A 14,527-nucleotide genomic window follows, 5' to 3' on the forward strand; every position below is an offset into this window, starting at 1 on the left:
TGGACTGGGGGAGAGTGTGGACTACAATGTGGACCACTGTCCATGTGGTGCAGCAGTGCTCCAGAATGTATTTGCCAGGTACAGTCCATGTGCCACAATGATGGAAAAGGCTGTTGATGTGGGAGGGGTGGGGGTGGTATATGGGACTTCATATTTCTTGAATGTAACATTTAAAAGAAAATAAAGAATAAAAAGAAAGTTAAAAAAATGTATGGGATGCAGCAAAGGCAGTGCTGAGAGGGAAATTTATAGTTCTAAATGCTTACACTGAAAATAACAAGATCTCAAATCAGTGACCTAATGTTCCAGGAGGAACTAGACAAACTAAACCCAAACCAAGTAGAGAAAGAAAATAACAAAGATTAGAGCAGAGACATACAAAATAGAGAATAAATAAAACAATTGAGAGAATCAACAAAAAGGTTGGTCCTTTCAAATCATCAATAACATTGACAAACCTTTAGCAAGATAGAAAAGAGAGAGAGAGAGAGAAAGGATGCCAATAACTAAATCAGAAATGAAAAGGGTGCATTACGATGTGCCCCAGAGGAATAAAAACGATTCTAAGAGGATACCATGAACAAATTACAGGCCAACAAATTAGATAACCTAGAAGAAATGGACACATTTCTAGAAACACACAAATTACCTAAACTAAATCAAGAAGAAATAGAAGACTTTGAAATACCAATAACAAATAGAAAGACTGAATCCGTGATCAAAACCTCCCAACAAAGAAAAGTCCAAGATTAGATGGACTCACTGGCGAATTTTAACATTCAAAGAATTAATACAAATCTTTCTGAAACTCTTTACCCAAAGTGTTTCCAAACTTCCAAGTGTTTCCAAAGCTTTGTTCATACCTTACGAGGTTAAGTGATTACCTGAGTGTGCATCAAGCACAAAACAAACGAGAAGCCAAACTAAAAATTCACCGACTCCTCCTGCGCAAGAGGAAAAACTACAACTCCCATGAGACTAAGGGGCCGCGGGACCCACAATTCCCAGCGCCTTGTGCAAACCCGGAGATTTTGAGAGTGGTAGGCACAGTCTGAGGGAGAGAAATGTTTGCGGAAGCTGTGGAGTAGAAGCAGCCTCTCGGAATGGAAATGACTGAGGAGCCCGACGCCCAGACTGAGCAGACAGATGTCACGCGGGGTCTGGAGAATTTGCCTGTGAGCGCTTGGCCCCCGAGGTCAGAACCGGCGCCTTTCCAGGTAGGGGACTGGACGAGGCCGCCCGAGGGCTGCGCGCGACCCCGGGGGCGGGCCGACACAGTTCAGGCGGGGGCGGGGCTAGGAGGCCGGGAGCGGTGCGCGCGACCCCGGGGGCGGGCCGACTTTGTTCAGGCGGGGGCGGGGCTAGGAGGCCGGGAGCGGTGCGCGCGACCCCGGGGGCGGGCCGACTTTGTTCAGGCGGGGGCGGGGCTAGGAGGCCGGGAGCGGTGCGCGCGACCCCGGGGGCGGGCCGACTTTGTTCAGGTGGGGGCTGGGCTAGGCGGCCGGGAGCGCTGCGCGCGCAGCAACCCACGTGCTCGTACGTTTTCGGGTTACCAGTTCTCCTGACAGGGTCCAGGTCTCGGCCCTTTTCTTAGTCCATCGCACTGCTAGTTGGCCGCGGGAAGAACTCCAAAATGCACAGGCTTCCGCTTTTTTCTGTTGAGTCTTTCCTGCGACCTTACCCTTTTTTGCCCATGAAACTGGCAGTTCCCTGAAGGGCAAAACCAGAGGCTTCATAGGTCCCTTGGGAAGACCCCTGGAAACCTGGTTCTTCTCCTGGTTCTTGACCCGGTTCTGACTCCTCAACTCACAGAAGGACACAGGGCAAAGCCTGTGCTTCTCTGGCTTTAGGTGTCTCACCTGTAAGGTAAGGCGTGGGAACTTGTAACAGATCCCGGGGTATGGTTAAGAATTTAGCACTAGTGTCAGATTTATCTGTGGTCTCCCACTTAGTTGATGTCTTCCTCCCACCAAATGAATTAGCTTCCTTAAGCCTTGGATTCCTCTGTACAATTAAAATAACATTTCCTCCTTCCTGGATTGTTTTGAAAGTTAAAATTCAGTTCCTGGTTCACTGTTAGTTCAACAAATGTCTACTGCTATTAATACCTCAAAGCCCTTTCTGCTGTAGCTTTCTCACCTCTTGGCCTAAAAGGAAAGAGCACTGGACTTGGAGATTGGAGAGCTAGGTTTAGGGTTCAGCCATCTTAGCTACTTCTCTCTGAGTCTGAGTTAATGATAATTTAAAAATTCATATCCCTTTTCCCATCTATAATCAATATTCAAAACTATCTGCCCTCCCTTCTTCCTAACACTTTTGTGAGAATCAAATGAGATAATAGAGTCAATACAGTTTTCAAAGACTAGAGCAGGGTATTAATATCAAAAGTGGTTATATCTCAAACTGCCTTGGGTAATTTATGGTTAATAATACAATTGACTGGTACCACATCAAACACTGGTACCTGAAAGCTTATTTAAGACCAATCATTGCTGAATGACAGATCAAAAACACTGATCTTTATTCAGCAAAAGGTTGAACGTCTGCCTGTGCCAAACATGGCATTAGTCTAGGACCATAAGATGAAAAAGTGAAGACTCATAATCCCTGCCCTTGAGTTTAGGGGAGGAAATAGAACTGAATTGCTGTGAAAAGGAGAAAAGAGGAAGCTTTGTGATTGGTCCTCATGCCTCCCATTGATGGGCATAAATAAAAATCAGAAGACTAAGACTCTGTCCTCCAGTGTTCTAGCTACCTAGAGCTACAAAAAGAAGGCAGGATTCCTTCCTCAAGGAGCTTATAGTCCCATGAAGATTAAACACACTTGAAACATTTCAATGACAAGACTAAAAGTGCTTTCATCTAGTTGTCCTCCATGTATTCATGTAGCATAAAAACCAGTCTAATAAAAGGTAAAAACTGCTTGCTTACCCCAAACTCTGCCTACATATGTGTTATGGATTGAATCACATCTCCCACAAAGACATATTCAAGCCCTAATCCCCAGTCCTGTGGATGCGAATCCATTTTTAAATAGGTTGTTGTTCTTGTTGTTGTTGTTTTGCAGGTACCGGGGATTAAACCCAGGACCTTGTACATGAGAAACAGGCGCTCAACCACTGAGCTACCTTAAATAGGATTTTTGAAGATGTCATTAATTAAGGTAAAGGCAAACTGAGAATCAGAGTGGGCCTTAACCCAATGACTGGAGTATTGCTAAACAAAGGAAATTCAAACAGTAGGAGACAGAAAGAGACAGATAGCCACAAGATGTAGGCAGAGATTAGGTTATGGATTAATGGCAAACCACCACGAGAATGCTACACACTTCAGAGAAAGCATCGCCTTCTGACACTTCGATTTTGGACTTCTAGCCTCCAAAACTGTGAGACAATAAATTTCTGTTGTTAAGCCAAGCAGGCTGTGATATTTCTTATAACAACCCTGGTAAACTACGACAGCATGGATATGCTCGGATAAGAATTACAGCATGAAAAACTTAAGGTAAAAATAACTTTGTACTTAATTTGCTTTTGGGTACTATGTGAAAAGGCAAAAAGAACATTCATATGCCCAGATTGGAAACAAGCATACTGTAATGACTTCACTGTTGAAAGTTTAGAAGAAAATAAACTAATTGAGTCGCTTGAGCAAAGAATTGGGTCTAACCATTTTTCAGGTATCTGAAACCAGCTTCAAACATAATTTTTAAGATCTTAACTGGGTCCTGACAAGAATTATCTAGCACACAGTCTCCAATTAACTGCTTGGAGCAAAAGCACACTCATAGGGCTAGAGGCCAAAAACGAAGATTCTTTTAGCTGTGTTTCAAAAGAACCAAAAAAGGAATGAAGTTTTTCACTGCACTTAAGAATCAAGTCTCAGGTTTTAAACCCAGAATATCATACAGTGTTATAGCTCAGTTTCTGGGGTTTCTGACCAGAATGTGACTCAGAAAAGTCAAACTTCTTATCACAGTTTATCAAGAGTTGCTATCAGGCAATCAAAAAATACTTTCTAAGTACCTGCTTTGTGTCTAGTAGTAAGGATAGGAATTCTACCATACCACCAGACCCCACACCCCAAACCATGTGACCTTGCTTTTCCTTGAGTAACATATTTGTTTGAAAGATAAGACCAACACGTTTACAGAGTTATAGGCCATGCCATCTAGATTCCAGTTAGTGCAGGTTAGTCCAGAGAAGGGAGAAAATGTGGATGAGAGTAACCAAACAAGTATACGTGCTCTTCAACATGTGCCTTAGTTTACCAGGTGCTGAAGCAAAATACCACAGACTGGCATAAACCACAGGAAATTATTGTCTCACAGTTTGGAAGGCTAGAAGTCCAAAAGTAATGTGTTGGTAAGGTCATGCTTTCTCTGAAGTCCGTGGCATTCTTGTGGTGGCTTGCCATCAGTCCATAACTCAGTCTCTGCCTCTTTCACATGGCTGTCTCTCTCCTGTCTCCTAATCCTCCTACTGTGTCCAAATTTTCTTTGCTTATAAGGACTCTGGTCATATTAGATTAAGGCCCACCCCAATTCAGTTTGGCCCTTTCTTAATAGGAATTTTACAAATGAATTCACGCCCACAGAACAAGGGGTTAGGACTTGAACATCTTTGTAGGGGACACAATTCCATCCTTACCAAGATGCTATCTCTTATTTCCATTTTGGTTTCTTGGGTAACCATGTTTTATAAAAACTTGAAATCTCCACTGATTACTCCAAGGATTTGGCTTCTAGTGCATTTTATATTGATCATTTTGTATTTATTCCTAACTCTTGCATGGCCAACTCTGTACTTTAATATATACCGGGAAAAAGTAAAACTTATGACCAAAAAAATTATTTAAAAAAAAACAAAACCTTTCTCCATGTCTTCCATGGCTGGTTTTTTCTAAATCCCATCACCTGAATATAATAGATGTCAGTAGTATTTGTTGATGAGTGAAAGAAGTCCGGGCTGGGTCAGGTATTGGCTTCCCTCCACTCAAGTTGAATAAAAAATAGAGGATAGCAATTGGTTTTCCAGACACTGGTTTGGTTAAGTATATTTGAACCTGAGAAGTCTAGCTCCAGAACTTGTTTTCTTCATAATTCTACTGTACTTCCTACATAATTTTAATTAAATAAAATTTGTATGCCATTCACTGCAGTAAACTTTTTAAAATGCATTCCCTCATTTTTTCCTTCACAGCAACCTATGAGATAGATGAGGAAATACTTAAAGAAATTTAAGTAATTTGCCATAAATTTATGATATTTAAAATAAAACATCTAGACATAATATCTCAAAGAACTGAATGAAGCTAATATTTTTAAAACTGCAAAATACCTGGCACTGAATATAGTGTCATTTTATTTAGATTTCATGATAAGCACCCCAAATATGGATATTATCCCTATTTTATACTTGGTAACACAAAGCTTAGCACTGTATGTTTCTCCTTTAGGACATTCCACTTTCTGCATAAGAAGCTGTCCACTGCTAACCCAGTGTTCCAGGGCACGGTAGCAGACCTCTCCTGTCTGACATGCTGCATACTTTGCTCTAGTCTCACTTTCCGACTGGAGACCCCATTGCTCACTGGCCATGTTCATCCTTGAATAAACTTTCCAGCCTTTCACTAGAGCCATTCTTTCTCAACTTCTACCCTGGGTATATCAGTCAGAACTCAACACTTGTCATCAGATATTTCTTTCACACTCCTGCTCCCCTTCCTTGTAGCTGACTACTCAGTCAATAGTAATACACTCAGTAGGTCTTATCTATGTGGTAAGAGGATTCCTCTTTCTCAGTTGTTTCAACAGAAGTCTCAGAGCTGATTCTCATTGACCTGGCTTGGGTCATGTGCCATCCATGAACCAACCACTGTTGATAGGAAGGTGTGATGTTCTAACTAGCCAGGTCTAGGTCTCTGCCCAACTTGGACCCCCATCTAAACCACTGAGACTGAGAATGGGAAAGGGTTCTCCTGGGAAGAATTAGGGTGCTCTTATCAGAAGAAAGAAATGGATGCTGAGTAGGTACAAACATGTCCACTATGGTCAGTTACTCCCACGTTTCAATCTTTCCTTGGCTTCTGGCTGGCACACACAACCCTCAGGGTAATACTTGTTTGTATCAGCCTGCTCTCCTACTTTGTACCAGAAAGTAGGGTAGAGACTATGGAAAGCATGTTACAAATTGGGGGCATTTAACTTCAGGTCAGCTGACTCCAAATTTCTGACACATTTTCCATAATCTTTGAGACACTCAAAGTTTTAACAGTTTGCATAACATATAAATACTTGAATAGAATGCCCAGTCAGGGAAGCAGATTTGGCCCAATAGATAGGGCATCCACCTACCACATGGGAGGTCCAAAGTTCAAACCCAGGGCCTCCTGACCCATGTGGTGAGCTGGCCCACGTGCAGTGCTGATGCACACAATGAGTGCCATGCCATGCAGGGGTGTTCCCGTGTAGGGGAGCCCCACACACAAGAAGTGCACCCGTAAGGAGAGCCACCCAGTGCGAAAGAAGTGCAGCCTGCCCAGGAGTGGTGCTGCACACACAGAGAGCTGATGCAGCAAGATGACACAACAAACCAAGACACAGATTCCAGGTGCAGCTGACAAGAATACAAGTGGACACAGAAGAACACAGCGAATGGACACAGAGAGCAGACAACTGGGGGAGGGGGGGCGGGGAAGGGGAGAGAAATAAGTTTTTTTAAAAATCTTTAAAAAAAAAAAAAAGAATGCCCAGTCAATAGCATCAAATTGTTTCTGAGAAGAAAAAATAACTTTCAATAGGTTATTGAAAAAAAATGGATAATTACATAATCATATGTTAAATTAGACCAAGGTTTTCAAAAGATTATTCTTTAATAAAGTCATTCTTCTAAGCCAGGCAAAATATCTTTCTGGAGTAGTATTTTACTGGCCTTTTATGGAGGAGAAAATAGAGGCACATGGAGTTAAAATGATTTGCAGTAATTATTAGTACCAAGGTCAGTGATTTTAGCCATCAGGGAAAAAATATTTTCTTTAAACAGGAAATTTATCCTGAAGTTTCTAATATCCTTTGGAAGTTGTCTGCAGCTCCCTTGGAATTAGCTACCATTTGATATCTCAGTCTCCAAAGGATCTTAGATGGTATAAGTTTAAACTGCAGAATGTAAAAATGTTACTAGAGTCTCCAAATTCTTATTTTACATGTATAATTAAAAACAAGCAGATAAAAAGTGTTTTTCCAAACCTATCTATATACAAATCAATTCAACAAGGAATGATATGCTCTCCTGATTAGAACACTGCAGAAAGTCAGACCTGGCTTTCAAAGGAGTTATCTACGTTAAAAAAAAAAAAAAAAAAATCACTGTAGAGTTTAACAATTTATATAATACTTTTTAAAAAACGTGAGCTTGGGAAGCAACTGTGGCTCAATCTGTTGGGCTCCCGTCTACCATTAGGGAGGCCCTGGATTCACATCTTGAGGCCCCCTTGTGAAGACAGTCTCGCCCACCAGCACTGCAGAGTGCTGCCCAGCCTGCCAGCACTGCAGAGAGCCAACTCAGCAAGGTGATGCAACAAAAAGGGAGACAAGCAAAAACACAGAAGAGTGTGCAACAAATGGACACAGAGAGCAGACAACAAGCAAGCTGCAAGGGGGGAGTGGAAATAAAATAAATAAAATACACAGAAGAATGCACAGCAAATGGACACAGAGAGCAGACAGCAAGCAAAAAAAGCCACAAGTGGGGAGGAAGAGTGTGAGCTTTTAAGAACAAATCAATTTAAAAGAATTCTTCATGAAAAGCTTAACAAAGGGATAGTAAAATCTTCATTTTACAAGTTCTGCTTAAAATGTCTCAGTAACCGTTTACTTTTCAACTTTGAATGATTTAAAAGCTGGAAGTAGATTCTGTATAAGACAGCAGTCTGAATTTGACCGATAGGGCATCTCTTTTTTAAGCCATCCTTTATCACTTTAGGACATCTCTACTAACCTAAAGCTGTAAGAAAAGACACAAAAAGAAGCTATTTCCACTCTCCACCCCCAAATCACTTTTCAAAGCAGAATGTTGGCTTTTCCCATAAGTACTCCTACTCATCATGGTCCTCATTTTTCACAAGAGGTGTCAATCCTTCCCCCCTGCTCAGCGATTTTTAAAGTTTAGGGCTTTGCACTTAACTGTATAGCTCCGCTGAAGCCACCACAGGGACTGTAACATACCACTTGATACATTTCTAAAGCTTGGCTAGGAGAAATAGTGTTAATGGGGGATTGATTGAAACATATGTTGTTCAAACATTCCTCTGGATACTCTAAAATCTATGCCTAAATTAAGGTTATGCAGCTGGTCTCTTGCAGGACTGCTCTTACCAAATTGTACTTGGTAGCCTGCCAGCAGCCTTTACTGAGGGTGGAATGAGAAACAGCCCATGGAACTACCTCCTGGAAAAGAATGGTTTGGAAAGACACTGGTGAAATTCCTCTCTCGTCTCCATACTGGAAAGAATCAATGCTTCTCCTGAACTGTGAGATTGTTCTTCAGGGATAGTGCAAAACATACATCTACTCATATTTTCCTCTTTGAACTGCTGTTCTCAGGCTGAACCAAACACCCAATCTACTTCTGCTACACACTGTGTATGTCTAAGCTCACCGGACAGGCTTGCTTTTCTTTCCCTTTGCCTCACTTTTCTTACCTGTTGTTCATTTATCTTGCCTCTTTGTAAGCTACATTAAATCCGTTTAGAAAAAGGGGGGTATAAATAAATGAATTAGGTTCCACATGAATAAGAATTAGTCCATATATGAAGAAATATGCTGGGCTATGAGAGATAACGTTAATCTTAAAAGTGTGAAAATATGCTTCATTACGCCAGTGAAGAAATAATCAGATCAGGCATCACATAGAGATTAACCATTTTAGACTTAGGACTTTCTTCTTTTCCCACAACATTTTGTAAATGTTATCTTGGAAAATATAGGTACATTTAAAAGACTGAAAAAAATTTTTGTATTATCCCGTTATCATTTAATAAGACAGAATTTTTACATAAGAAATAACAAATCTAAATATCCAGTAACAAACACCACTCTTGGAATTTTGTTTGCAATTTTTTGTCAAACACTTGGTTTTAACATTGTGAAGACACAAGTTAAACTCTTAAGTAATAACATCTTTTTAAAGCATCGGGGAATTAAATTTAGGTAATGTTCAAATAAAAAAAAATTCTTTAAGAAACAATACAAGACTTGCACCAGAAAAGGTAACCTACAATCAAAATATACAGTATTTATATGTGTTATCAGATAAAGGTAAAAGAGATCAAAAACCAAGGATAAGCAGCGTGAGTGGAGTTCAGCTTCATAAGTACAAGGTCCCAGGGGCAATCCCAGTACGTCTGAGGAAGGGGAAAAAAGCCACGGATAAAACAATTGCAGTCAAACACGATGTTCAATCCTAATTTTTCTGACATCCAGAGCTAAGAGGGAAACATAATGGGTTACAAAGCTTTCAATTTCTGATAAGCAAAAATGACCCCAAAAAAAAACATTTTCTTTTTGTTGTCCTTCTACCTGAAATGAGGCCACAGATTTTACACCTAAAATTTAATCTTATCTTTTAAATTGGGGAGATAATCTTTTCAGACAATATTTTAAAATATTATGTTTTTTCAGTTTTGCTTTGTTTTCATACATATTGGAATTAGGGATTATCTCAGCCAAAAGCTGCTTTAAATAGATTTGAAGTACAAATCATACTGATGTCCAATGTTTCTTTTCTTTGCAGTATACTCCTGATCATGTCATGGGACCTGGAGCAGACATGGATCCCACTCAGATAACTTTTCCTGGATGCATTTGTCTCAAAACTGCCTGCCTGCCTGGTACTTGCACCTGTCTCCGTCATGAAGAGAACTATGATGATGATTCTTGCCTCAGAGATACAGGATTGGAAGCCAAATATACCCGACCAGTTTTTGAATGCAACATCCTGTGCCAGTGCAGTGGCCAGTGCAAAAACAGAGTGGTCCAGAGAGGTCTGCAGTTCCACCTCCAAGTGTTCAAGACAGATAAAAAAGGCTGGGGCCTTCGTACCTTGGAATTTATACCAAGAGGAAGGTTTGTATGTGAATATGCTGGTGAGGTTTTAGGATTTTCTGAAGTGCAGAGAAGAATTCAATTACAAACAATACATGACTCAAATTACATTATAGCCATCAGGGAACATGTGTATAATGGACAGGTAATGGAAACATTTATTGATCCTACTTATAGAGGAAATATTGGAAGATTCCTTAACCATTCTTGTGAACCAAACCTATTGATGATTCCTGTCCGAATTGACTCCATGGTACCTAAGTTGGCACTTTTTGCAGCCAAAGACATTTTGCCAGAAGAAGAACTCTCATACGACTATTCTGGAAGATTTCTTAATCTAATGGACAGTGAAGACAATGAAAGACTAGATAAAGGGAAACTAAGAAAACCTTGTTACTGTGGTGCCAAATCATGTACTGCTTTTCTGCCTTATGACAGTTCACTGTACCACCCTTAGAAAAGCAAAACATCAGTTAGGAGAAACATGCCTGGCCTCTCTCAGTAAGTAAAAATGAGAAGCAACCAAGTGTGTGTGACTGAGCCCTTTCTAGGTTCCCCCCTGTAAGTAGCTTATCCTGTAGGTAAGTCTCTGCTCTATGCTCCGTATAGGGGAAGCCAGTGGTTGTCTAGCTCTGCTTCTGCTGCTTAAGGTTAACTCACGGATATAGAAGATACTACAAGTTGTCCATCAGTATCCTTTCTTTCCTCTTCTAATAGAATTCTTAGTTTTTAACTGAATACATGACTGCCCATAATCCTCACTTTCCTGGTTAGATGTGGCCAAGTGTCCATGTTTTAGCCAATGGAATTAAGCAAAATGGTGTGTACTTGAGACATCCTGCCCTTCTGCCCCTTTCTTCCTTTCAGCAGGAATGTATACATGATGGCTAAAGCTGGAGCAGCCATCCTAGACCCCAAGACAATCCCAGGAAAGGAAGCTGTACATAGCAAATGATAGAAAGGAGTCTGGGTGCCTGATACTGTAGAATAGGCTCACCAGTCATGAACTGTCACCTCTGGACTCCTAAGAGTTGAAATAGGCTACCCCTTGATTAAACCACTCTTAGTTTGAGTTTTCTGGTATTCATACTGAATCTAATATTGCTCCAAGGCAAACCCCTGTGGTTGTATACCTGAGCCTTGTTTTCTAATCAATTTTATCAGTAATAAAGCTGATATTTTTATTTCTCTTTGTCCTGCATCTTATTTATGACTTGTTTTTTGTTTTTTTCTTAACTTTTTATTTTGAAATAATTTCAAACTTATAGTACATTTGCAAAATAACAAAATCCTGATAGAGAACTCGAACATACCCCCTATCCCATGTATCAAGATGTACCAATTTTAACATTTTGCCACATTTGCTGTGTTGTTCTGGCTTCCTATCATCTATCTATATAGCTATCTATGTATCTATCCATCAGCATTTGAAAGTAGATTGTATAGATCATGGACCTTGAACACATAATACTTTCATGTACCTTTCCTAAGATAAAGGATATTCACTTATGTAACCATATTAAATACAGTATCAAGTTGAATAACTTTAACATCAATGTAAGGCTCACATTCTATATTATCATTTTTTCCTATCTCCCCAACAATGTTCCTTTGTCTTTCAAATGTTGTGTAAATGGAAAAGGCATGATTATTACCTGTAAAGCCCCAGTCATTATCAATACTGAAAAATATAACCATTTAAATTATTTCCATGTATATAACCAAAAGTCATAAAGGTTTCACTATATCCTTAGCTACACTCCATAGCTTGTCCAGTTATGCTTTAAAACTTTAAAAAGCCTCATATCTTCATGTATTAATAACATGAAATAACCCTACCAAGACCGCAGATGGAGCTAGGAGTTTTACAATATCCATTTCATCTTCTGGATATCTAAATATCTTTAGCTTGATTCCTTAAGGCAAGAATATTGCAAAATCAAAGTTACTGTAAAGGGTTTTTGGCATGTTTAAAGCTAAAATAATTATTTGGGCAGCTATAGTATTATCTAATAAATTTCTCTAATCACTGTTTCAGTTTCCTTATTGCTGAAGTAAATACCATGCAATGGGTTGGCCTAAACAATGGGAATTTATTGGCTTATGGTTTGAGGCTAGAAGTCCAAAACTGAGGTATCACTCAGGTGGTACTTTCTTCTTGAAGGGGTTGAGGAGCTGGTTCCTAGTGATCCCTGGTCCTTGGCTTATCTGTCACATGGCAGCGCACATGGCAGCATCTTTGGTAATTCAGATGGCAGCCTCTCTTGGCTTCTTTCTCTTCTGGGTTCCGTTGACTTTTGACTTCTTGCTTCCCATGGCTCGCTCTATATCTGTCTGAATTTCATTCTGCTTATAAAGGATTCAAGTAATAGGATTAAGACCCATCCTAATTGAGGTGAGCCACACCTTAACTAAAGTAACCTCATCAAAAGGTCCTGCCTATGGGGAGCAGGTACAGCTCAAGAAGCTGAACACCTCCTTCCCACTTGGGAGGTCCTGGGTTTGATCTCCAGTACCTCCTGGAAACAAACAAAACAAACGAAGAAACCAACTCTCATTTTGTGAGTGGATGTGGCTCAGTGGTTGAGCTCCTGCTTTCCATGTACAAGGTCCTAGGTTCAATCCCTGCTACCTCCTAAGAAAAGAAAGAGATCCTACTTAAAATGGGTTCACACCCACAGAAATATTAGGCTTAATAACCTGTTTTTCTGCTGTACATAACTCCAAACCACGTGTACTTAAACCCTACAACCAGGATTTCAAAGAATTACAGTCCTACACTTTAAAAAGTACATCATAAAGATCATATTATGAATAACATCCTACTCCTATACAATACCATCTATGTAAGTTGTACATTTCATGTGGGTAAAATGCACATAGGTAAATTACATCTCAATAATGATGTTTAAAAAATATGTGTGTTATTGTTTACATGTTCACATAACATTAACAGGAATGGTTCCACATGAACAGAAGATACTAGACTGCTCTTGAAATTCCAAACTACAATTGTCTAATGTCTAAACCAGAGCAAATTTGTCCTACAAACTAATCATTTGTCTGCTGCCTTTCCTCTATTACATTCTCTATTTCTCCAAAGCCATCCTGCTTTTTGTAAGGCAGCTTATATCCCTCAATCTAAAATGGCTTTTCTCTCACAAGTTCTCCTAATAACTGAACTATTCAGAAGGAATGAGGAAATGGTTAGAAGAAAAATAATTGGCTTACTGTTTGATTCTGCAGATAAACTACTTTTCTACTTCCTTTGACCCTTTCTCTATAGAATTCTTTTGAATATCACCATATGTGGATAAGAGATTCTCATGGAGGACAATCTTCAGTTCAAATACTGGAAACAAGCAGCATCCTATATCTTCATGCATCTGCCAGAGACAGAAATGACAATACATATAGCCTTGGATTTTTCAAATTCTATGATCTAGATTATTCTTAAATAACACGTTCTCCTGGAAAGTCTATTCCTAAGGTAAGAATCCTAGAGTCTTCTAAGTCCTGTCTAATCACTGAGTTAATGACATTTGCTTTAATGCCATTTTCATTTCTTTTTTAAGTACCAGGACCAGAGATTAAACCCAAGACCTTGTATATGAGAGGCTGGCGCTCAACCACTGAGCCATGTCAGCTTCCCTGAGATGATTTCTTTGTTTTCCTTGTTGTGTTGCCCCTGTTTCTGGAGGCACTGGGAACTGAACCCAGGACCTCCCGTTTGGGAAGCAGATGTTCAATCACTTGAGCTGCATCTGCTCCCTTGCCATTTTTTTAAGAATGCTGACACTCCTGCTTTTGAAAGCAAACATACACACACACACACAAATTCGTAATTCTCTTATGATAAAAATACATAAAATTGTTGTAATTATAAATTACTATACAATTAGAGTTTTTAAAGATATGGCAGATAGGCTTCCAGAAGACCACGATGGTGGCGTAAGGTGCTCCAGGGTACCAGTTCCCCACAGAATCTTTGAATAAATAGCAAAAACTGGCAGGGTATCTTCCTCAAAACTCTGGAAAACAGTTAAAGGGTTGCAGTAACTAAGTGGGTATCTAATCAAGAAAATGCAGCTTTAAAAAGGGTAGGCGAGGGAAGTGGCTGTGGCTCAATCGATTGCACTCCCGTCTACCGTATGGGAGGCCCTGGGTTCGTGTCCTAGGGCCTCCCTGTGAAGGCAGGCTCACCCGCAAGCTGACAGCCTGCACCCACAATATGACGCAACAAAAGGGGAGTCAAGCAGAAACAGAAGAATGCACAGTGACTGGACACAGAGAGTAGACAGCAAGCAAGCCGCAAGGATAGGGTGGGATAAATTTTTAAAAATTAAAATAAATCTTTAAAAAAAAAAGGGTAGGTGAAGATCCTGGGGCTTTTGCTAGGCCATCCCCTACCACCTCTAAGGTGCA

The 14,527-nt window shown here is 40.1% G+C and overlaps 1 protein-coding gene across 6 annotated transcripts; it reads left to right on the forward strand.

Moving 5' to 3' along the window:
* The first annotated feature begins 1,011 nt into the window (after positions 1 to 1,011).
* LOC101423787 (histone-lysine N-methyltransferase SETMAR) lies at positions 1,012 to 11,286 on the forward strand. 6 transcript variants are annotated; one of them, XR_011647553.1, is made up of 4 exons: positions 1,091 to 1,217; positions 1,707 to 1,866; positions 3,068 to 3,163; positions 5,458 to 5,631. XR_011647553.1 is itself a non-coding variant. In XM_012521425.3 (2 exons), exons 1-2 carry the CDS (start codon positions 1,104 to 1,106, stop codon positions 10,557 to 10,559), a joined length of 882 nt encoding a protein of 293 aa, XP_012376879.3. In that variant the 5' UTR covers positions 1,012 to 1,103; the 3' UTR covers positions 10,560 to 11,286. The 6 variants fall into 6 exon arrangements, 1 of the variants encoding a protein (XP_012376879.3); XR_011647550.1 differs by lacking the exons at positions 1,707 to 1,866; positions 5,458 to 5,631 and adding an exon at positions 9,792 to 9,909 and having other exon boundaries at positions 1,080 to 1,217; XR_011647549.1 differs by lacking the exon at positions 1,707 to 1,866 and having other exon boundaries at positions 1,080 to 1,217.
* The last annotated feature ends 3,241 nt before the right edge of the window (positions 11,287 to 14,527 follow it).

The sequence above is a fragment of the Dasypus novemcinctus genome, chromosome 26 (assembly GCF_030445035.2).
Source record: "Dasypus novemcinctus isolate mDasNov1 chromosome 26, mDasNov1.1.hap2, whole genome shotgun sequence".
Taxonomy (NCBI): Eukaryota; Metazoa; Chordata; class Mammalia; order Cingulata; family Dasypodidae; genus Dasypus; species Dasypus novemcinctus.

Excerpts from the sequence above, each read along its gene's own strand:
- LOC101423787 (XM_012521425.3), top strand. The coding sequence starts at position 1,104 with ATGGAAATGACTGAGGAGCCCGACGCCCAGACTGAGCAGACAGATGTC. Across the intron at positions 1,218-9,791 it reads CAGAACCGGCGCCTTTCCAG|TATACTCCTGATCATGTCAT; the intron begins GTAGGGGACTGG and ends TTTTCTTTGCAG.